Source organism: Canis lupus, chromosome 10, assembly GCF_003254725.2.
Source record: "Canis lupus dingo isolate Sandy chromosome 10, ASM325472v2, whole genome shotgun sequence".
Classification (NCBI taxonomy): domain Eukaryota; kingdom Metazoa; phylum Chordata; class Mammalia; order Carnivora; family Canidae; genus Canis; species Canis lupus.
In genome coordinates, this window is record NC_064252.1 from 48,772,847 (window position 1) to 48,795,726 (window position 22,880).

The following is a 22,880-nucleotide window of genomic DNA, read 5'->3' on the forward strand; positions in this document are numbered from 1 at the left end:
AGCAAAATAGACCAATATATCAGTTGATAAATATTTTTTTCCCTCCAACACAATGGGTCTAATGGTAAATACTATTATGGCCCATGGTAGAGAATGCCACTGTGGTATTCTTTTTGTCATCCACCTGTTCTGTCCCACTCTAAGGACAAAGTAGCATCAACAATTAAGAAAGCACTACAGTGTTCCCTCCACTCAACTGAAGCACCTACCAGCTCCTCCTTAACAGCCACGCCTTCTGAGCCATCATTGATCTGTAGGGTGGTCTTCTTCACCCGTGGCACCCTCTTTGGTTTGGATTCCTTGGCAACAGGCTGCTTACGACTTCTGGGGACTTTCTTTTGGGGCTCCCAGGCACTATCTTCCTTGTCATCTTCTTCAGAGGCAGATGATCTAGAAGTAAATTGACAGAAAAAACTCTAGGAAAAATGAGGCCAAATGTTAAAGGCAAAAGACATGTTTCTTAAAAGAAGAATAAGATAGTAGGTGTTTAATATAAAATGGAGTGATGTGAGCACAGACTATGAACAGATCCTAAAACAAGAGTTGATCAAGGACCAATGTAAAAACAGACCCTGAGGGCGGCCCCGGTGGCTCAGCAGTTTAGCGCCTGCCTTCAGCCCAGGGTGTGATCCTGGAGTCCCGGGATGGAGTTCCACATCAGGCTCCCTGCATGAAGCCTGCTTCTCACTCTGCCTGTGTCTCTGCCTCTCTCTCTGTGTCTCTCATGAATAAATAAATAAAATCTTAAAAAAAAAAAAAAAAAAAAAACAGCCCCTGATATGCTATGAATCACAGGTCTCTCCATTCCCCCCCTCACCTACCCAGCACATGCACATGCGTGCACACACACACACACACACACACACACAACAGAAGAAATCATTTATTATCTTATGCAATTTACCAGGTGGTGTCACACCAGTCATTGTAAGGTTTGCCATTATAACAATGAAAAATGCTTAAACAATTTCCTAAGCAGTAATCAAATTTACTTAAGGTTATTCAAACCAATGCAAGGAATGGGAAATGGCTCTAGGAAACACCCTAAATTACATAAAAAGCCAGCACCAAGATCCTTCCAAATGCTTCAATTAACCGTTTTCTGTTCGTTTGGTTTTTTTTCCACCTTTCACAGAATGGATTTGTTTCCTGGTTTATACTGGATCAGGTGCAGCTACAGTACTTTCTAACAACCCACGAATCAAACTCACAGCAACAACAGAGGAAAAATAGCCATGTGAACCCTGGTAAAGAAACATCATGCTCCTGCCAACCCACTTAATTCTATGCCTACCCCTAAAGTAAAAGGTCAGTATTGGTGAGAAGGACAATCACTTCCTTCACTTAGGCTAGTGAATAGGGATATTTGGCTTTTTGAATGGTTTAAGCTCTGCCTGGAGGCAAAAACCTGATTAAATGACTTCTTCTAAATTATGCTCTCCTAGGTCTCCTATAGTCCCCCAGTGAATTCTCTTCAGAAGCAGATGCAAGCTAAAGCCTAAGAGTAGGCAAAAACAAAATCATTTAAACTCACACAACACATAGTAGTGTCATTGAAAGGAGGGAGAATTTAAAAACCAAGGAAACAGAAAAGCAGGGTTCTGCTCATATTATCTCCAAACTGAGCAGAATGACTTCTTTCCACGTCAGCCTCACCCAGCAGGAGTGCAGACCCCAGTTCACAGGGGGGCAGTTTCAAAGGTCACATGACAGACACAAAAGGGCTTTCAGGTATTAGAAAGAAAAACATTAATTACACGTATTATTTTATTATACGTGGGCAGTTTTAAGACAGCTGGTCATCTCTTATTACTAATTGTGCATCTGGCGCTCACTCTTGAAGCACATCTTTCATACCTTCAGGTCTTTCCAAGGTCTTCACTCCCCTGCTCTCAGGGAGCTTATGTTCTAGTATAAATATCATGTTATATTTGGTTGGTTACTTTCTCTCTCCTTCTTCAATAGTTTAACAACACTGAGATAGAGCCTGAGATACAGCATGAGTTCAATAAACATTTGTTTCACTAATGAATGAAAAAGACAGCCTTGGGACACGAGTGGCTCAGCGGTTGGGCATCTGCCTTTGACTCAGGGCTTGATCCTGGGGTCTGGGATCGGGTCCTACATTGGGCTTCTGCATGAAGCCTGTTTCTCCCTCTGCCTGTGTCTCTCTGTCTCTCTCTCTCTGTCTATCATGAATAAATAAAATCTTTAAAAAAAGAAATTAAGAAAGGGAGAAAGACAGACACAGCCTTCTTCAACCTAAATGATTTACATTAGTAAGTGACAATGCATTCCTCCTTAAAATATACGTAATTCTTGTAACCCCATATGAAACCAGTATGCTTACAACTCAGACAAGGAAGAGAATTCATCTTTGGATACCACAGCCTGGACCTTTACTTTTGCTCTTCTTGGCAATGATGACATCTGAAAGAAACAGAACATAAAATCAGCATGCCCTGAATCACCTGAATGACTGATCACTTATGTTGTCCATAAAGTGATGTGCCTGATGTTAAAAAAAATGCCATTGGTAAAAAAATGAGAAGCATTCAAAAGCCTGAAGAACTGGTTTCCCCTCCCACACAGCTGCCAACTATAAGAGCAGCTAACAGCTTCAAATGATTTAAAAGCATGATGAGTATAGGCCACCTTTGGAAAAATGTAAGCTCCAACAAGGTGACAATTTTTAATTTTTTTAGAGTTATATGACTGAGTATACCCCAAGTGGTACTAAATGGCTTATCAGACAGTAAATGACAAAATCCTCTATTAAACTAGGTATCTCGAAGATTAGAAGTATTTTCCCACTTCTGTATCTTCTTACAATATAAAAGAAAAGCCTATCTACAAAGCTGACAATCAAATAAATGATGTTGCGAGACTAAACAAGCAGCCAGGTTATTCCTAAAAAAGATATCCATTCCCTTAAAATAAAATTTACAGTATTTAACACTTATTTGAAAATAAAAAAATAAATTAATCACTAATGTCATTATAAAATATTTACTAAATTCAAAGGCCTAACTTTTTAAAAACTTGAGACAAATAACCAGAGACATCCTATAATATAGAAAGTAAGCAAATTTACTTTAGCTACTAAATTTTATTATCTAAAGAGTGTATGTCAAGCCGTAAGAACTACATTAGACTCTGACATGCTTGGAACCCTTTAAAAGTTTCTAAACCAGTCATATTTTATAATGCCTCTGGTTCTAACTTCCACTTACAGGAAAAGGAATGCCTCACAGAAATAACAAGAGGTTGTCACAAACAGAACATGTGCCCTCAGCTCTATATAGATCAACTCACTATTAACCAAGAGAACACTGAGAGGAAAGCAGAACAAAAGAAACAAGAGTCTCCAGGAAGTAGACAGGACAATCTTTCATCTTCTTCACCTCTCTTTTTGTCATTTTATGTTTATGCAGGTCATCTTTCTTCAAATAAGTGCTTCTAGATATTGATCATAAAGAAATGGGTTGGAACACCTGGGTGGCTCAGCAGCTGAGCCTTTGGCTCAGAGCGTGATCCCAGGATCTGGGATGGAGTCCCACATTGGGCTCCTTGCAGGAGGCCTGCTTCTCCCTCTGCCTGTGTCTCTGCTTCTCTCTGTGTGTGTGTGTGTCTCTCTCATGAATAAACAAAATCTTTTTTAAAAAAAAAAAAGGGTAACTTCTAATTTCTGTGTTACCTGCATTTTACACAACAAAACAAAAATGCAAACAGAAAAAGTCAGTGTATGATGGGGTAGCATTTCAAACCAGGGCAGAAATTAATTATTCAATAGGTGGTATTAAGAAAACAAGCTATCCCTGTGGAGAAAAACAAACATTTAAGTCCTACTGCCACACGCTGAACAAAATTTTATTCTATGCTAATGATTTAAAATGTACAAAATAAAACTATAAAAGTACTACAGAAAATAAAGATGATCATTTTCATAGTTTGGAGTAGAGGTGGGGGTATACAAATTTTTCCAGGCATAACTCAAAATTTCAAAAGACAAAAAGACAAACAGATTTCACTACATAAAAATTAAAATTCCAAGTCAGCAGTGGGACCTTTCCAGAAGCAAACCAATTTGCTTTGCACTATCCTCAAAAAAAATCCTAAGAAGCAGTGCCTGATACCTTGGAACTATGGATGAAGAGACTAAGGGCTGGTATAAGCTGTATGAGGCAAAGGAATATCTCTAGAGGCCCTATTCTACTTTATGCTATTAAGCAACTGACCCAGGAAGACATCTGGAGATCTGGAAATTTATTCTCTGGAGAGGATAAAACAGTTTCTAGGCTAGAGGACATCAAGTATAGTTGTGGGCATGGGAATGCTAAATGTAGAGAACCCCTCCCCCTAGTCCTCTTCTCCCACTAGGCTCCTAGTCAGATCCTTACTCTCTAGGGAGAAGAATGGAAAGGTTCTTCGCTGGACAATCTGACTAGCCCAAAAATAAAAACCTGAACATACTAAGTTTCCCAACAAACAACCTAACCAAATCATCTACTCCCACCACCCTATTTTACAATATACCTGAATTCAGAACATTCCCTTATGGACCACCATTCACCAATTCTCACTCCATACTTCATCCTTAATAGAAATGGGTTTAAAATAGGGGTAGACAAATGCTGGTAGTCTCATAAAATGTTTTAACCATTAAAGAAGACTTCCTTGAAATAAATATTTCTAAATGTCCCTTAATTAGGCACCCTGGAAGCACTGTTACCACTGAAAGATAAGATATAAAATTGTCTTTTGACAATTAGAAAAATAAGAATTTGAAAGAGGAGGAGGGGGTGCCTGTGTGGCTTAGTCAGTTACATGTCTGACTCTTGATTTCAGCTCAGGTCATGCTCTAAGGGTTGTGAGATCCAGCCTTGCAGCAGCAGGCTCTGTGCTAGACATGGAGCCTGTTTAAAATTCTCTTTCTCTGTCTCTCTCTCTCTCCTCTGGCACATGTGCTTCTGTGTGCTCTTAAGAAAAAAAAAAAAAAAGAAAAGGTGGGAAAGGAGAATATGCATGAGCACACGGTTAATTTCAGAGTGATCAGTTTTAGAAAAAGTATATACAGAAACTAAGGACCTAGAAATTATTTCTTAAAAGCTGCCTACACCAGGCATACTCCCAAGGATATGCATATTCCAGTTTAAAGACCAGAGTGTTCTTGGGAGTTGTTTCTCAACCTTCACTCCTCCCATGTTCCCTTTCCTCATATCACAGGATTTGTTAGACTAACAAACCATTTCCACGGTTTTAAATATCTATATCATCTACTTATTAACGATCCCAATACTTCCATCCCAAATCTTGCCTAAGATACGGATTTACATAGTAAATTATTCATAATGCCTATGAAATTATGTAAATGCCTCAAAGTTACCTAAAATTTAACATATCTACGATGAAGTCTTGATAACCATTTCCTGTTATAAAACCCATTCCTACCCCAGTCTTTCCCATCTCAGTAAATGGCACCATCATCCACCTAAGTGAATGGCTAAACCAGAAACTTGGAAAATTTTTAATAGCTTCATTGAGCAATAATTGACATAATAAATTGTACATGCTTAAAGTGTACAAACTTCATAAGTTTTGGCATATGTACACCATATCCACACTCAAGATCCTGAATACATCTATCATCCTCTAAAGTTTTATTTGCTAGCCAAAGCCTTGCAAATCTTTCTTACTTTTACCTCCCACAACCAGTCTACTAGTAACATAACTTCTTCCTCCAAAATATAGGCTAAATTTCTGTGATCTCCAGTGTCTTTAGTCTTCAATATCTCTTACCCAGACTACTGTAATAGCCTCTTAACTAGCTTCCTTGCTTCCCCTCTTGCCTTTACTACTCATTCTCCACATACCAATGCAAAAAAAAAAGATGATTTAGAAAATGCTTAACCATTTAATGACTTCCCACTCCATTCTCCACATAGAATCAAATCATATATATTTTTTTTTTTACCACAGCCTTCTAGAATACCCTACAGAACTGACCCTCACCTACCTTTCTAACCACCTTTATCATGTGCCATAGGTCTTCAGCCACAGTCACTACATTGTTTCAGTCACTATAACAAGTATGATCCTTTGCCATTTCAGGTTCACTCTGCCTGGAACACTATCCTCCCTGCTCATCAATAGGATGGCTCCTCATCTCTTAGGCCTCAGCATTTTAGGCCTAAAATGGGTTTCTCAGATATCACATTATTATAGGACCCCATTTACTTCCTTCATACAGTACTACACAAAGCACAATCTATAATTATCCTTGTTTATTGTCTGCATCCCCCATGTTTACTCTATGGCAGTAAACTCCATGAAGGAAGAAACCACATTTGCCTTATTCACTTCTCGGTAACAGAGATTAGCACTTAACGGCTGCTCTATAACTATTGATTAAATGAACATAAGAATATATACAAAACGGTCTTTATAGAGGAGTATACACTTTTCCCCATCACTATTAGGCAATAGCACACATGGCACTCATTGTTCTTTCCAAAGAGTGATGGTATAGATGAACCTTCCTATTCTTAGTGACTTGAGATTTCTAACTTTCAAGGCTGTCTCAGCTCTGTGGACACATGAGCACATTCAAAACCAGTTGCTGTGACCTTACTCAGGGAGGAGGCACTAAACAAGGGCAACTGAAAAATCAAGGGGAGGGGGATGAGGAAACTGGCACACATGTAAACGCTACATTAAAATTGGGAAATCCGGGATCCCTGGGTAGCTCAGCGGTTTGGCGCCTGCCTTTGGCCCAGGGCGCGATCCTGGAGTCCCGGAATCGAGTCCCGCATCGGGCTGCCAGCATGGAGCCTGCTTCTCCCTCCTCCTGTGTCTCTGCCTCTCTCTACGTCCATCATAAATAAATAAATAAATAAATAAATAAATAAATAAATAAATAAATAAATAAATAAATAAATAAATAAATCTTTTATAAATAAAAAAATAAAATAAAATAAAATAAAATTGGGAAATCCACGAGAAATTTTAGGAAGAGCAGAGGTGAACAACTTTTTAAGAGGCACCTAAAGAAATTTCCCTGAGTACAAAAAGTGCTCGGAACGTGAGCAAAGATCCTTCCGTAATAAAAATAAAGTAATAGACGTGGAAAGAGCCTCAGAACTCATACAGACCTTTAAAACAAAAACAAAGGCAACCACAACGACAAAAAAATCAGACGCCTGAGATCCAGCGAGGTGAAATGGTTTACTCAAAGGGAGAACCTATATTCTGGTTATGTAGCTAGAACCCAGAGCTCCAAACATCAAGCCTAGGCTTGCTTCCCATTCCACAAACATTCTATGAATGGCATTCTGGCGCGTGGGAGGTTACAGGAAAGTTGCCTAGAGAGTTCCCATTCATTCATTCCTTTCCTCAAGAGTTATTCGGAGCCTCCTGGAAGCCAGGCGCCCTGCTAAGGACGGAGTTGACGCAGACCAGGCCATGATGTGATGGTGAAAAGGGCGCTTCCTCCCCCATCTCCGATAACTTGAGGTACAGAGACAATCTGGGTTTGCCCGGCTTCTCCCACGTCTGCCCCCACGCGCTGAGAGGACGCGCCAGGTGACACGCGGCAGGCAGAGGGGTTTCCGGGTGTAGGCTGGAAGACACAGACCGCAGACCGTAAAATGTCATGAGACTTAGCACTTTAAAGAGGGATGTGATTTCCCAAATGAGCGCTCCGAACTTTTTAAATGGCCCCTAGAACACCGGAGCCCGGGCTCCGCGCTCACGCGAGGCCGCAGGAACACCGCCCAGGCGGACGCTCAGCTCACCTTCCCGCCCGGCGAGTCAGAAGGCCCGGGATGCTGGGTGTGTGACCGCATCTTCCGGTTCCCGCCGGAAGTTTTTCAAACGCCGGAAGTCCCGCCTCGCTGCGCTCAGGCTCGCCGCAGAGTCGCCGGGCTGTACCGGAGCGGGATGGAGCGGAGCCGGACGGAGGCGGGGCTAGAGCGAGGATCCCGCGGGAGCGCTGAGGTGGGGCCCTGCTCCCGGGGCGGGGTCGCGGCGGGGCGGGGGGGGGCGGTTCGGGGGGCCGGGGGCTCGGGGGCGAGCGCTTGTCCCGGGTCCTGGGGGAGGTGGGGGCGGCGGTGTTACCCGCGCGGCGCGCCTCCCGGTGCTTTCTCGTGTCTTCACCCGCTTTCCTCTCTTCGCATCCAGCTTCTTTCAAATTCAATCAAGAATGTTTCTTTTCATTACATCACTCGGAATTTGCAGTAGAAAAATGAGAAACGGTCAAGTTTTATTCTTTCCAAAGTCGATTTTAATCGTCGTCCGTGAACTTCCCTGGCCGCGTTTTAGGCGTATGTTTAGCGTGTTTCATTACCTCCTAAGCCCCAAGACAAGGGGTTTTGCTTTCGTCTCTGGAAATACCCACGTTTTGCCTCTTCTGAGAAGCCCTCACACCGCCCCTGAGGCGCCTGCTACCTTAAAGGAAGAGCCTGACCCTGGAGTCCTCGCTGTCCTGCTGCGGTCTCGGTCTCGGCGGCTTGCGCTGCCAAGTGGATCGGTTTGCAACTTCCTATTGCACGTGGGCAAAGCCCTTGATGTCTTTGAACTTGTTTCCACCCCTTCCCTCGTCTTACCCCATCCCTCATAAGGTGCCCCGTTACATATGCCGAGCAAATGCGCTCACAGAGTTCATGGGCTCAAGCGCCTCTCCCACATAACCTCACCTTGGTCAAAAAGGAGAACAACACCCTGACCCATTTCATTTTCAGAGCTTTGAAAAAGTGCTGTGATTTTTGTCCTAAAGACCCAGTGTCTCCCAGGTGAGCCCTGCTCCTAATCCCAGCGTTTCCATTTCCCTTCCCACCAAAACAAAAGTAGCTCTTGCTTTTTATTTTGATGACTCCAAAGAATCTCACCCCCACTTGCATCCCCCAAGTTCCATTTTTTCCCCCATTGCAAGTTAAAAACCATGAAGGGCCTTCCCAGCAATTCTTTCCCTTACCTTGAATATATTTCCTCAAAACCAGTATTCAGTAGAAATGAAAAAATGACTTGTGTTTTGACGTGTGTTCTTTTGTTGTTGTTGTTGTTGTTTCGTTTTTTTTTTTTTTTTTTTTTTTCCAAACACACCACACTGTAAACTCAAAATAACAGACCCAAAAAAATTAGACTGAAAAATTAGGGAAATAAGTCTGTTGTTGAGATTCAATTTAGCAGATCAAAATCCTATGGATATGGGATGCCTGGCTGGCATAGTCAGTAGAGCATATTACCCTTGATCTTGGGGTTGCAAATTTGAGCCCCATATTGGGCGTAGAGTTTACTTAAAAAAAAAAATTTTTTTAATTATTTCAAGAAAAAAAACTTTTAGAAGATTCTATAGAGCAGCTTTCCTTGCTAATGACTCATTTTCATGTGTTTTGAGTACTGAAAGGCCAAACAAGGTATTGAAATGTCTTATCAGTGAGCCTTGCTACAGATTTACCCAAAGTGACCATAAATTTTGCTGGATAATGTTTGAGACAGGAAGAAACAGGATTCTTTGAATTTAGTAAGTCTGTTCAGCTATACCTAACCTTCCTGGACAGTAAGGATCAATTTCTGAGATTGCAGAGTTCTTTTTTTTCTTCTTAATTTGTAGTCTCATGTTGCCTTTTGAAATGGTTCCAGAAGGTTTGGAACCGTCTGCTATAATCACAGTCTGCTCCATAATTTCTAGTTCTGAAAATACTAGAGAACACATTACAGTTCTGGATGACAAGGGGAAACTGGGTCATGATAATCAACAATAATAATTTACTGTTTACTATTCAACTACGTTTGAGGTCAAATTGTGCTACCCACGTTTAAGGTCGGGGATATTATCTAGAATCAGGGTTGGATTGTATATCAAAATAGCCACAGTATAAAGTGAGGGTGAGAGTAGAGATTGACCGGCATTATGCTAGATCTTGACTCCTCCATCAGGGATATTTGACTTTCCACTGGTGAAGAAAAAAAGAGGGCAGCCAGGGTGGCTCAGCGGTTTAGCGCCACCTTCAGCCCAGGTTGTGATCCCAGAGTCCTGGGATCTAGTCCCACATGGAACTCCCCTGCATGGAGCCTGCTTCTCCCTCTGCCTGTGTCTCTGCCTCTCTCTCTCTCTGTCTCACATGAATGAATAAGTAAAATCTTAAAAAAAAAAAAAAAAAAAAAAAAGATTACTAAGTTGAAGTAAATAACCTATAAATTTTTAGACATCAGACATCTGGGAAAAATAAAAGCTGGGGCAGAGTCCTCTAAAATTAATGCAGGTGGCGACGTACTCCAGAGACAAGTAACACTGTCCAGAAAACATTTCTCTGTTGGAATTTTGCAAGACAATCACTCCTACTAAAAGCTGTCAAAGGAAATTTATAATCACTAAGTATAAACCAGGCCCCAGCATAAAAACTGCCTTTTCTCTCTAGGACCTTGCCCAGTCTATTGTTTACTTTTGGATCTTAATTGCTGAATTTCAAAAAATTCATGGCTTTAGCCTGGAATAATTTGGACTCTCACCTGAGACTTATGCAATAGAGTTTGGGAGTAATGAAACATGTTTTGGATTTGCATGCAGGTTATTTATTTTATTGCTGCAAAACATAGAGCTGTTAATATGGTATTTATTGGTATGTTATCACTTGCATGTTATTGTCTGTGTTTTCAAGTCTTTTCCCTATGGGATCTGTCTCCCCAGGGACACTGTAATAATGTTAATGACTTCTATTTATGGATCATCTACTTTGTGTCACACACTAAGTTAATGCTTTTACATGTATGTGTATTTAACCTACATCTCAATGAGATGTTGCTATAATCCTCTTTATAAATGAGAAGACTGAAGTTATATCAGCTATTAAATTGCAGATCTGGATTTAAACCTAGTACTCTCTTTTTTTAAGACATTTATTTATTTGTTTGTTTTAATTTAAGGAGGGGAAGGGCAAAGGAGAGGGAAAGAGAGAGTCCTCAAGCAGGTATCTCGCTGAGCACAGAGCCTTATGGCTAACTCCCAGGATCCCGAGATCATGACCTGAGCCGAAACCGAAAGTCGATAGCTCAACCAACTAAGTTACCCAGGCCTCTAAACCCAGTACCTTTAAAGACATCCATATACTACCAACTCAAAGCAAAGATCTCTCCTTTCTCCACCTTGTTGGCCAGTGCAAGACTGAATCTTTGGATGCTCAGGAACTGTTAAATCTCTAAATATACTAAATCAAGAACTGTCTACCCACCCAGGACATTACAAGGCCCTTCTTCCTCTTCATTTCAAACTAATCAAAGTTCCATGGGAACAAAAATTCTAAATATAGATGTACTATATTTTGTACCCACTAAATTGTATGGTACTTGGATCTAAATCTTGGAACTAAGTCTTAGTCATTTGGTCTCCCCTTCTCCAACTTCTCCCTCCACCCACACAGTTCCTAATAATCTTGACAAATAATAGGTATTTAATAAAATAGTAGAACTAACTTGTGGCCCAAAGAATGTGCCTGAAGTAAAAATAAATCCTTCCTCATACCATGAAAATAATCTAAAGCTCCTGCCATGGATGGGTTACCATTTAAAAACTCAAGTGTACTTTTGGAAGCTCAAATTTTTTGTCCCTGAGAGTCAATCACCTAGCAAAGGTAGAGGAGTCTGTTTAAGATAAGAGAATACACAAACTGAAACTAAGCCCTAGTACATGAATTGCATATTAGCTGTGCCCATCCACTTTCCCACTATTAGAAGCTCTCATTCCTAACACTGAAACTCATTGGCTTCAAAGAGCTTCTCTCAGTGATTCAGCCGGGAACTTAGAGATTTCCTGCAAAATACAAGAGATTGGTTACCAGAGAGCAGACTGCCTCTGTCTTCCAAATGAAAAAGGGTGTTAAGTGAGCTAGACCAGGCTGGTAGTTGGGTTCCCATACTTGGCCTTTCCTGTTACTTTTTTAGTCTGACTGGGAGCAGCAGCATAATTCCAACTTGCTAGTCTAGTGCTGAGGACATTTTTCTTTTTTCTTTTTTCTTTTTTTTTTTTAGGACATTTTTCTAGCCCGGAGTAAGTATGTCAGTTTCTTGTGTAAAAGGAAAAAGATTCAAGGGATTAAAATCCTGAATTTTGATAAAATGTTGAATGGATCTTGAGGAGCCATAACTTAAGCCTGAGGAAATTAATTGTAGATTTTTCTAGGAAATGGATATTCAGGCATCATTCAGAGGGATTAGATACATTTAATTTATCTTATATGAAGTAAAACTGTGGAACCTACATGTTGAACTAGAATATAAATTCTGCTTTAGCTGAAAACTGAAATTTTCAGTGTTTTCCTACTTGCTTTTTTTTTTTTAACAAATCATCAAGATATTTTGTAATGAATGCAATTAAAAGCAAGATTAAGACAAAAAAATACCTGAATAGTAGATGAAATACTTTATTGCATGGTCTACTGTTCCACTTATCACCTGCCTGGCAAATTCACTGGCTAAAAGGCTCAATCAGTTGATTCATGAGCAAATATATTGCATTGTTCTCATGATGAGTTTCTCATTCTCAAGTAGTGTCCAGGGACCCCTTCAAAGGCCCCAAATATCCATTAAACAACCTGAGATCTAAGCATAGAAACCCCACAGGGCTCATTAGGATCTTAATGATGGCATAGCTGATTGGGTTGCAGGCAAGGGATGAAAGGCAACATAGTGGAGCCAAATTAATTTTGTTCTTCACCATGGGGATCCATATCTGAAGACTATACATCAGAACTAGGTTTTGTTTCTAACACCTCTGGTCTGTCTTACAGTTAATAAGCTGCAAAGTGCTTGCCAGAAACACTCATCCAGAATACCTACAAAGTTTTAATACTGGAAGCTTCACTCACTAACTGGAATTCAAATTCAGAAAAGCATTGTGTGTCAGATAAGTCCCAAGTTTGCCCTTTTTTAAAATCAGGTTTTTGAATATAATTTACATAGAGTAAAACTCAACTATTTTATTGTGACAAACATATACAGTCATATAGCCACAATCAAAGGTTTAAAACATTCCCATCACCTAAAAAAACTAATGCCCCATTGTACTCAGTCTCCCCCCAATCCAAAGCCCAGACCCTGCAAACACTCATCTGTTTTCTGTCTCAATGATTTTTACCTTTTCCAGATTGTCATATAAATGGAGTCATACAGTAAGTAGCCTAGCCATTTAAGTCTGGTTTCTTTCACTTAGGATAATGCATTTGAAACTAATCCATGTTATTGCATGTGTCAGTAGTTTTTTTTTCTTTTTATTACCAGTTAGCAATCCATTGTGAATGTACTACAGTTTGTTTATCCATTCAATAGTTGATAGACATATAGTTTTTTCCACTTTTTGGCTATCATTAATCTGCTATGAACATTCATTCATATACAAGTTTTTTGTATGAGTGTATATTCTCATTTCTCTTGGGTAGATAAATGACCTAGGAACAGGATTGCTGGGTCATATGATAAGTATTTAGTTTTATGAAACTACTAAATTGTTTTCCAAAGTAGCTATACCATTTTGCATTCCTACTAATAGTACATGAGAGTTAGTTGCTCCACACCCTTGCCAGGACTTGATATTGTCCGGTTTGTTTGTTTGTTTGTTTGTTTGTTTCTTTCTTTCTTTCTTTCTTTCTTCCCTTTAATAGGTATGTAGGAGTATCTTATTAGAGCTTTAATTTGCATTTTCTTAATGACTAATGATGTTTACTACTAATTTATTTGCCACCATATATCTTCTTTGGTGAAGTGTCTGTTAAAATAGTTTGACAATTTTTTATTGGATTTTTATGGTTTATGAATCATGAGAGTTCTTTATGTACCATGCATACTAGTCCTTTATCAAATATGACACTTGGCTTTAAGAGTTTTAAGTTACCACAGGCAGTTACCAGCATAATAACACGCAAAAAGTGATTTTTTTCCCTGACCACAAAGAAAACTGCCCCAGCCTCGTGTTCTTCAAGAGGCTAGCTAAGAGATGGTATCAAAACCACCAACATTTTTACATACAGGAATTTTTCTAAAACCAACATCAGCGCAGACAGAAAACATTCTTTGTATAAAAATGAACTAATTTCACAGTGAAAGATGATCACACTAAAAGAATGCTTAAAATTAAAAAGGTGGTACCCACAAGCTTTAGCAAATAATGTGGAAAGTTAGCTAAGCTATAGTGCTCATACAGCATAACAGGATATTTTCTTTAGACTGGACTATGATCTGAATATAAGAAAATCCAAATAGTTTGCTGAGAAACTCCTGTTGGATTATGCAAGTTAGAGAGTTTAGCAGAAGTAGCTATTGCATATATAAGGGCCTTTGATAATTTTCTGTCATGAACTGTTGTCAGGAGAACCAGGTCTATAATTCCCATAACTTTCAGGCCTGTTTCTAGAAATTATTGGCTAGTGTTTCTCAAATTTTAATGCATATAGGAATCACCAGCAGAGCTCCTCTTAAAGACTGATTTCTGGTCCCTGGCCTCCAAGATCCCAGGGTAATGAGTTTAAGGTTGTATCTATGTATATATGACAATACCAGGTGATTCTGATGGGGTGTTCAGTGCTTACAGAAAGATCACCCTGATTTTACCTGGGCACTTGATTTAAGAAAAAGGGGGATCCCTGGGTGGCGCAGCGGTTTAGCGCCTGCCTTTGGCCCAGGGCGCGATTCTGGAGACCCGGGATTGAATCCCACGTCGGGCTCCCTGCATGGAGCCTGCTTCTCCCTCTGCCTGTGTCTCTGCCCCTCTCTCTCTCTCTCTCTCTCTCTCTCTCTCTGCCTCTGTGTGGGTGTGTGTGTGTGTGTGCGCGCGCGTGTGTGTCTCATGAATAAATAAATAAATTCTTAAAAAAAAAGAAGAAATGTTTTATGTTGAACATTAAACAATCTTAGTAAAAAGTAAATTTATATAAAATTAGGTCTATCCTAATTCTAGAAAATATCACATCTGTACCCTAAAACACAAACCACTGAAAATCGTTCATTTCACTGCTGGGTCTTTAAGCTTGCTTCACCCTGCACCAGCCTGCCTGTAACAAGGAACCACAAATGCCAACAGGATTTGATGGTAATCACCCAGGATCCTGCTCTTATCCACACCTAGCCAACACTGGCTTTGATCCCATATCCATCAAGCTGTGACCCTAAAAATTGTACTTCTGTGTTAAACTTTTTGAGTTATTCTCGAAATAGGCCTGATATTTGACATCTGCACTGGTTATCAGTGATTCTTTGTCACCCAGGATTGCTAGGATTGATTTTGCCACTTGAAATTTAATACTGCGTTTTGTGTGTATAAAGCATGCAGAGTGGTTTGGGAAATGGATCTCTGCATTTCTAAATATCATCAACAACAGGAATGAATTGGCAATACTGTTTTAATGGCATCCGTAACTGCCAACATCTCAGAGTCATTCATTGCAGTTGCTTCCTGGTTTGTTTAGCAAATACCACGTATGAGCAGCCCAGTTATTGCCAAGTACACTGGTGCCAATTAAACTATTTTCTTCTCTTTTCAAGATGCTTCTCTCCTTATTCATCTAGATACTGCTAGATGGTTCTGCTGGAAATCAAAGTCTAACAAAAACAATATCTGATATATTTATACCTTGGTTTATGGAATAGATTCATCAGTAGAAATATCAAGGAAATGATGAGGGGAACAGCTATATCGAACTTAGTTTTTAACTAGCAAATATCTGGGTGATGACTTACAAGTGACAAGAATCCTGAAAGAAAGGGATGATGTCAGCTGATTTTCGTGGCTGGTCAGGTACCATGCTGGACTCTGGATGAAGGATGAAGAGTGGTGCATGCAATGGCCCATCCCTTCCTTCACAGTGCTCGTTGGCCATTATGAGGAACAAACACAAAGCTATGTACAGTCTGAACAAAGTAGTGGTGTCAAGAGCACTCATGTCCAGTTGCATTTTTCTAAATTGGAATTTATTATTAAAGCATTTTATTTGTTAACATAGTTATGCGGGACAAAGTGCAAAATATACAAAAAGGAATATGATAGAAATTGTCACCTCTGTTCCCCAGCCACTAGTACCTATCCCTATGAGCAACCTATGTTACCAGTTTCTTGCAAATCCTCCCAGAAAAAATTCTTTGCATATGCAATCAAATGAAAGAATACATCTTATCAAACCTAGAATGCCATTGATTGCATGCAAGATGTAATTATTCTGTTTATATGTACTATATATGCCATTTAGATCTTCATATTGGAAAGATCTTCAAATTGGAAAGATCTTCAAATTGGAAAGTATAGAACAAAAATCATGAAGAAGGACTCAAGTTTGCCATGAAAGAAGAAAAATGCTAAGAAGATATCTAGTCAATTTATAGGAGTTAAAGTCTTTGAGTGTACACAAATACCAATCACCACACTAAGACACACAGATGTGACAAAATCATTCTTGGGAATTCCTGGGAAATATGAAGGAAAAAAGAATGTTTATTAACACTGAAAAAGTAAAAATGTCATACTCTTTTTAAAATTTAAAGAAAAAGAGGTAATTAAAAGGCCCCAGAATAGGTTTGTTAGACATTTTATGCCACAGCCAGGTTGTGGCTATGGTGTGGGGGAAAAAACTAAAGAGAGGCTTACTTTGCCAGCAAACTAAATAACTTAACTGCACCCCATCAAGTCAAGGGACCCATAAAGAACAAGTATGCATTGTGTGTCAACTACACTCAAATGAAAAAGATTTCTGTCGTTAAAAAAAAAAAAAAGCAACAATCATAATTGGGTGAAAATTGGAACTGAATTTTTTTTTTTTTTTTTTTTTATGGAACTGAGTTTAAATCTTGTCTCTGACACTACCTAGTGGCCTTGGGCGTATCACTTCATCTAATTTTTTTCCTCTAAAATAAGGTGATTAAATTTATTGACTCCTATGTTTCTTCCTGTGAATTACACTTTAACTATAACCTAGTTGTAACTATATTACATATAACTATAAATATTTTTTAACTATATAATCTGGAGAATTTGGAAGATCTAAAGTTTATTGATGTAAGCAAAATGCCATCTGTCATAAAATCTTAGTGGAAGTGATGAAGAAATGGATTAGATTTCCACCTAGTTGGAGCACCTGGCTGGCTCAGCATCTGTTTTCGGCTCAGGTTATGATCCCCTGGTCCTGGGATTGAGTGCTGCATCAGGCTCCCTATAGGGAGCCTGCTTCTTCCTCTGCCTATGTCTGCCTCTCTTTGTGTCTCTCACGAATAAATAAATAAAATCTTCAAAAAAGATTAAAGATTTCCACCTAGTTCCAATCAGACTGGCTGACTGATAAAATCATAAGACTGGGAAAAAGGGTCAAAAATCATCTCATACTCCTGGGTAAAAAAAAAAGATCTCTGAAATCAGTAAAAGGAAATATAATAAAGTTGTCCTTGAACTCCTCTAAGAGGAGTTTAGAGGTTCCTCAAAAAATTAAACAGTTGTCATAGGATCCAGCAATTCCACCCTAGATAAATACCCGTGAGAAATGAAAGATGTGTTCATATAAAAACTTACACGTGATGTTCATAGCAGCACTATTTGTAATAGCCAGGAAATGGAAATGACCTGACTGACCATCAGTTGATGAAAGGTTAGAGAAAATGTAGCAAATTCACACAATGGGATATTATTCAGCTTTTAAAAGGAATGAAGTATTGATGGATACTACAATATGGCTGAACCTTGAAAACATAACCTAGATGAAAGAAGACATAAAAAGCCACATATTGTATGGTTCCACTTATATGAAATGCCCACACTCCGCAAATTAATACAGAAAGTAGGTTGTTGGTTGGCAGGGTATTGGAATGGGGGTATTGGGAAATGACTGCTAATGGGTATAGGATTTCTTTCGGCAAGATGAAAATGTTCTGGAATAAGCTAGTGATGACAGTTTCACAATCTTGTGAATACCACTGAATTAAAAACTTTAAAATGACTTACAGCATATAAATTTTACTTATTCTAAAAAATTAATTTAAGGGTCACTTGGGTAGTTCAGTTGTTTAAGCATCTGACTTTGGCTTGGGTCCTGATCTCGGGGTCCTGGGATCAAGCCCTGAATTGGGGTCCTCACTCAGCAGGAAATCTGCTTCTCCCTCTCCCTCTGCCCCTTCCCCTACAGGTTCTCTCTCTCTCTCTCTCTCTCTCTCTCTCTCAAATAAATAAAATCTTTTTAAAAATTAATTTAAAAGGCATTTATAGAAAATCAGTGTCAGAGACCAGACTTCATAGTTTAATATGGTAAAAATAAAACAGATTTTGAATTGGCTATAAACTCATAAGAAATCAACAGACTGAAATGGTTACTTAAGAAAGTATGCTATCTTGGGTTTCATCAACATTTATTGAGGACATTGAAAATTGAGTCAAGCATTCCCAGGATCATCACAAAAACTTTGTAAGTGGATATTACCTCCATTTTATAGAAAAGGAACCTGAAGTTAAGTAATTTGCTCAAGGTACTCTGCTAGGAAAGGGAGAGCCAAATTTTGAACCCAGTTTATGTACCTGACCACTGCACCATACTTGCATTAAGAAAAGATGAAAAGTCCACAGAAACCTGGCTGGCTCAGTTGGAGTTGCATAAGAGTCTTGCTTTCAGGGATGTAAGTTTGAGCCCTGCGTTGGGTGTGGAGATTACTTAATAAAATCTTTAATGGAAAAAAAAAAGATGAAAAGTCCAGATTAAGGGATATGATAGCCTGACAGCAAACTGTACTAATTGTACTTCATCTTGGCCGTTGTGACCAGCTCTGAAAAACACACTAATGGTTTTAAATTATGTCCACAGACTCTCTGATGCTGGTGCCTTCAAAGGTGAAACCAGATTTCTCTCCTTGAGCGGAAGTTTGTGCTTAGTAACTAATTTCTATAGTATGTCAGTATGATATTAAGACATAAAACATGGCTTCTCTCTTGTGTTCTTTCTTGGATCACTATATCTGAGGGAACCAAGCTGCTATGTTTTGACTCAAGGAACCCTATGGAGAGGTCCAAATAGTGAGGAAATATGGCCCTCAAGAACTGAGGCCTCCAGCCAGAAACCAGAAAACTTGCAAGGTATGTGAATGAGGCTTCTTAGAAGCAGACCCTCCTATTCCAGTCAAGTCTTCAAATGATTGATTCTTACTGGGACTTCATGAGAGATCCAGAGCCAGAACCAAACACCTAAACTATTCCTGGATTTCGATCTCCTCCTGATGATGAAAATATTCTGGAATTACATGATAAGAGTGATAGTTGCACAATTTTGTGAATGTTATAAATCATTGAATTGTATACTCAAATGATGTAAGATGATATACACTTGTAGCTCTAAGCAACTAAGTTTTAGGGTAATTTGCTTCATAGCAATAAATGACTAAGACACACAATTAAGTGACACGGAACAAACCTAAGTGTGTCCCAAGAAGGACAATTAGGAGGTCACGAGGGTGTGAAGCCCTGTCATTTGTGGATTGCACTTAAGGTGCTTTTTGTCTAAAGTAGGAGAGTCCATGAGGACCTGGCTTCCAAGTGCAAATATCTTCCAGTTGGATGGCATCAGCATCATGGGTAAATAAAACATCCCTCATCATGTCCCATCCTTCAACAACAACAATTTGGCATCCATCCTTGGACAAAGGTACCTTTTGGGGAGCTATGCAATCCAGCACCATATACTAAGGAGTCTGGGAGGAGTATTGCCCGCATGTGTATCAGGTAATGGGCATATAAGCTTCAGTCCCAGCTGTGTACTCTACAGTGGCCTATGAACCAACTCCAACCCTTCTGGACCACAGTCTGGGAGCCCTGGAAAACATTGTCTCAGACAATCATTCATGGGTGAGAGATAGCCTTTGATAGCTTTCCAGCAGAGAGGTTCCAGCATACCTTTGAAGCAAAAAAAAAAAAAAAAAAAAAAAAGGGGGAGAGAGAGAGAGAGAGAGAGAGAGAGAGAGAGAGAGAGAGAGAGATTGGATACATTGGTAAATAAATACTAGAAGAGGTGATTGCTACTCCAAATGCAAAGACAGCAATACAAAACTTCAAGAAACATGAGCAATCAAGAAAATGTAACACCACAATAATTTAGTAACTGAGTTACTGACCTCAACAACATGAAGATCTATAATTTACCTGATGAGTGAAGAATTCAAAATAGCTGTTTTAAGGAAATTCAACAAAACTAAGAGCTGGTTTTTTTTTAAAGATAAAATTGACAAATCTTTAGACTAAGTAAAAGAAGATTCAAATAAATTCAGAAATGAAAGAAAAGACAGTATAATTGATACCATAGAAATAGAAAGGATCAATGGGACTACTATAATTATAAGCTAACAAACTGGACAACCTAAAAGAAAAGAATAAATTCATGGAAACATACAATCTACCAAGATTGAATCACAAAGAAATAGAAAATCAAAATAGACCAATAATGAGTAAGGAGACTGAATGAGTAATCAGAAACCCCCCCAAAAGAAAAGCCCAGAACCAGATGGTTCCCCTGGTGAATTCTACCAAACATTTAAGGAATTAATTACCAATCCTTCACAAAGTCTTCCAAACAATGGAAGAGGAGGGAACACTTCCAAACTCATTTTACATAGCCACAACTACCCTGATTCCAAAGCCACCTAAGAACACGACAAGAAAGGAAAACTACAGGCCAATATCCCTAATGAATATAGTTACAAGAATTCACAACACAATATTAGTAAACCAAGTTCAGTAGCTCATTAAAAGGATTATAAACCATGATCAAATGTGATTTATCCCTGGGGTACAAGAATGGTTTGACATATGCAAATCAATAAATTTGATACACCACAGTAATAGAATGAAAGATAAAAATCATATAATCTCAATAGATGCAGAATAAGCATTTGACAAAATGCAACCTCTTCTGATGATAAAAACTCTCAATAAATTGGGTATGGAAGGATGCACCCTAATATAATCAAGGCCATATTATGACAACCCCAAAGCTAACATACTCAATGGTGAAAGGTTGAAAGCCTTTCCTCTAAGGTGAGGAACAGGACAAGGGTGTCTGCTCCCACCACTCCTGTTCAGCATAGTGATAGAAGTTCTAGCCAGAGCAGCTAGGCAAGAAAAAGAAATAAAAGACATCCAAGTTGGAAAGGAAAAAGTAAAATTGTCTCTGTTTTCAGATATCAGGATCTTATATGTAGAAACTCCTAAGGACTTTACCAAAAAACAAAAAAACAAAACAAAAAACTGTTAGAACTAATCAACGAATTCAGTAAGGTTGCAGGATATAAAACCAACATACATAAATGAGTTGCATTTCTATATGCTAAGCACAAAATACCTGAAAAAGATTAAAACAAATTACCTTCCAGCCTGTGAAGGAACCTTCTCTATGTAAATCCAACAGGAAAAAAAAGAAAAAGATAGGTTTGGATTCTCATTTATGAAGCATTTGGCAAGTCATAACTGAGCCAGATGAGAAGGGGGCCTTTAAAGGAAGTTACCAGAAGGGTCCCACCTGAAGCTCCACAGCACTGTCAGAAATGAGTATGTTCCTGCATGGGAACAAAGGATATCTTCTTAGGGGCATCCAAATTTATTCCTCTCTTACCACTCACCCCCATGGTATAGGATCCTATTTTAGGATACTCAGTTGCAACTTAGGGCCACAGCTGAGCTGTTAGTATAAATGGATATAAAGTGTTCTCTAACTACAAGCTATTGAAGTTCAGGATCTCTGACCAGTGCTGAATGCTGAGCAGTGGTGACAGCGAACATCCTGGTGGGGCTAAGATTTTCACAATGGTATTATAGACATCTGCTCTACCAACTTCTAGTGTTTTCATTGTTCTTTCATATATCTTCTCTCTCTTGTTTTATATCAACACTGTGAGTAGGTGGCAGCGATGACTCGCCTCTTTTATGTGGATGAGGACATAGGTTCAGAGCCATTTAGTAATTCACTCCAAATCGCACAGCTGGCAACTGGTCAGACAGGGACTTAGAACCTAGATCTAGTCCATATTCTAAGAGAAATGTCACAAGCAAAGCTGAACTACAGGTAAACAGATCCTGCTGGGTGGTGACCAGAGGAGCTTTGGTAAACTTCAAAGCTAATTAAAGCAAACAAGCCAGTGAAAGAAAGACTAGTCTTAATGCATACACCCAGAACAGTTTTCCAGAGATAGTCTTCCACCTGCCTCTTCTGAATTAAGCTTATTAATGGAAGGAACAAGTGTGTGGTTGCTTGATTTGAAAATAGGACAGTTTCCTTTCCTAGAAAAGTATAATTATATTCTAAGGAAGGTTGGAAGAAATGAGAAGGAAGCATGATTTTCCCAAATAGTGGGGTGCAAGAGAGAAATCAGTAATAATAACCAGGGGTTTAAAAACTGTATTCCTTATGGTAAGCTTAATCTTTCTTAAAAGCTTAGCTGGTGCTCTCTGGGCAATTCTTAAGGATTGGAGGGAAAGGTGGCCTCTGGCTCTGTTCCTAGTTGCACCACCCTGAAAGCTAATGACAGTTCAAACAGAGTGAGTATACCTTTTCCAGGGGAGAGCTCTGCAGACTGAGGGAGAGTGGATTGGGAGCATGGGGGAAATCAAATGGGAAAAATCAACAGCAGTGCCTCCTTTTTCAAATAGACTTTTGGCTCACACTAGTACTAGTCACCAGACCTGGGTTGAAACAAGCTCCAAAGCCTGAGGTAGGCAACTAATCTTATCTTTTCAATTCTGAGTGATCCATGGTTCCAGAGTAACCAAGAAGCTCAGGTCTCCAGTGAACCATGTAAAAGCTCTGTGTCATTTCGTATGCAGAGTGGCATTTTGTCCTTAATTAGCCTGGACACATCTCATCAAAGAGTTGATTGCTCCTTTC

At 39.2% G+C, this 22,880-nt stretch overlaps 2 protein-coding genes across 2 annotated transcripts in view; one reads left to right on the forward strand and one right to left on the reverse strand.

Moving 5' to 3' along the window:
• Positions 1-7,926, reverse strand: part of SRBD1 (S1 RNA binding domain 1) — a 189,609-nt gene extending 181,683 nt beyond the window's left edge. The window contains exons 1-3 of the mRNA XM_025465747.3: positions 7,794-7,926; positions 2,351-2,430; positions 210-390 (exon numbers count right to left, since the gene is read on the reverse strand). Coding sequence (XP_025321532.1) covers positions 210-390; positions 2,351-2,430; positions 7,794-7,844 — 312 coding nt within the window. The 5' untranslated portion in view covers positions 7,845-7,926. The remainder of the gene's footprint in view (positions 1-209; positions 391-2,350; positions 2,431-7,793) is intronic.
• Positions 7,901-22,880, forward strand: part of PRKCE (protein kinase C epsilon) — a 525,000-nt gene continuing 510,020 nt past the window's right edge. The window contains exon 1 of the mRNA XM_049115863.1: positions 7,901-7,995. Within this exon, the coding sequence (XP_048971820.1) occupies positions 7,939-7,995 (57 nt within the window). The 5' untranslated portion in view covers positions 7,901-7,938. The remainder of the gene's footprint in view (positions 7,996-22,880) is intronic.